The 1,621-nt window shown below is 67.4% G+C and overlaps 1 protein-coding gene across 1 annotated transcript in view; it reads left to right on the top strand.

Annotated features, from left to right (window-relative positions):
- Positions 1 to 1,621, top strand: part of LOC103624304 (chromodomain-helicase-DNA-binding protein 3-like) — a gene marked incomplete at its 3' end in the record, with an annotated part of 25,025 nt that overhangs the window by 16,558 nt on the left and 6,846 nt on the right. Inside the window, exons 4-6 of the mRNA XM_017747062.1 lie at positions 90 to 99; positions 719 to 784; positions 1,353 to 1,594. Coding sequence (XP_017602551.1) covers positions 90 to 99; positions 719 to 784; positions 1,353 to 1,594 — 318 coding nt within the window. The remainder of the gene's footprint in view (positions 1 to 89; positions 100 to 718; positions 785 to 1,352; positions 1,595 to 1,621) is intronic.

Raw genomic sequence — 1,621 nt, 5'->3', positions numbered from 1 at the left:
CCCTGGGAGGCACTGGGATGGTGCTGGGAGGAAACCTGGGCAAGGGCAAGCGCGTCCGGAAGTGGGGCAACCACAACGCTGCCACCCAGGAGGACCAAGGTGGGCACTGGGAGGGACTGGGATGGTGCTGGGAGTCACTGGGATGGTGCCGGGAGGCACTGGGATGGGACTGGGAGGGACTGGGACACACTGGGAGGCACTGGGATGGGACTGGGATGGTGCTGGGAGCAGCTGGTGCAGAACCCGGGCAAGGGCAAGCGCACCCAAAAGCAGGGCAACCACAATGCTGCCACCCAGGAGGACCAAGGTGGGCACTGGGATGGGACTGGGAGGCACTGGGATGGTGCCGGGAGGCCCTGGGATGGTGCTGGGACGCACTGGGATGGTGCCGGGAGGCCCTGGGATGGTGCTGGGACGCACTGGGATGGTGCCGGGAGGCCCTGGGATGGTGCTGGGACGCACTGGGATGGTGCCGGGAGGCCCTGGGATGGTGCTGGGACGCACTGGGATGGTGCCGGGAGGCCCTGGGATGGTGCTGGGAGCAGCTGGGGCAGAACCCGGGCAAGGGCAAGCGCACCCAAAAGCAGGGCAACCACCATGCTGCCACCCCGGAGGACCAAGGTGGGCACTGGGAGGGACTGGGACACACTGGGAGGGACTGGGACAGACTGGGAGGCACTGGGGGTGCAGTGTCCCCAACGCTGACCGTGTCCCCCAGACAACCAGTCCGAGTACTCGGTGGGCTCCGAGGAGGAGGACGAGGACTTCGACGAGCGGCCGGAGGGTGAGCGTCCCCTGTGTCCCCTTCCCCTCAGTGTCCCCCGTGTGTCCCCTCAGTGTCCCCTGTGTCCCCTCTGTGTCCCCTGTGTGTCCCCTGTGTCCTCTGTGTCCCCTCTGTCCCTTCAGTGTCCCCTCAATGTCCCCTCAGTGTCCCCTGTGTCCTCTATGTCCCCTCTGTCCCTTCAGTGTCTCCTGTGTCCCCTCTGTGTCCCCTCAGTGTCCCCTGTGTGTCCCTTCAGGGTCCCCTCAGTGTCCCCTCTGTGTCCTCTATGTCCCCTCTGTCCCCTCTGTCCCTTCAGGGTTCCCTCAGTGTCCCCTGTGTCCCTTCAGTGTCCCCCCTGTGTCCCCCCTGTGTCCCCTGGGGGGTTTCAGGGTGTCCCAAGATGGGGCCAGGGTGCAGGGGAAGGGTCAGGGTGTCCCAAGGGCGTTTTGGGCACCCCAAGGGGGGGTCAGGGTGTCCCAAGGGGGCTCGGGGTGTCCTGGGAGGGGTCAGGGTGTCCCAAGGGGGTCTGGGGCACCCCAAGGGGGGGTCAGGGTGCCATGGGGGGATCCTGACCCCTCCCCTCCCCCAGGCCGGCGTCAGTCCAAGCGGCAGCTGCGGAACGAGAAGGACAAACCCCTCCCCCCACTGCTGGCCCGGGTGGGCGGCAACATCGAGGTGAGGGGACACCGCGGGCTTGGGGACACCTCAGGAGCTTGGGGACATCGCCTGGGGGCTTGGGGACACCTCAGGGGCTTGGGGACACCCTCTGGGGGCTTGGGGACACCCCCAGGGGGCTTGACACCTCAGCAGGGGCTTGGGGACACCTCAGGGGCTTGGGGACATCCTCAGGGGCTTGGG

The sequence above is a fragment of the Corvus brachyrhynchos genome, unplaced genomic scaffold (assembly GCF_000691975.1).
Source record: "Corvus brachyrhynchos isolate BGI_N302 unplaced genomic scaffold, ASM69197v1 scaffold82, whole genome shotgun sequence".
Taxonomy (NCBI): domain Eukaryota; kingdom Metazoa; phylum Chordata; class Aves; order Passeriformes; family Corvidae; genus Corvus; species Corvus brachyrhynchos.
Note: the sequence above shows the minus strand (reverse complement) of the source record. Positions and strands in the feature narration are given on the sequence as shown.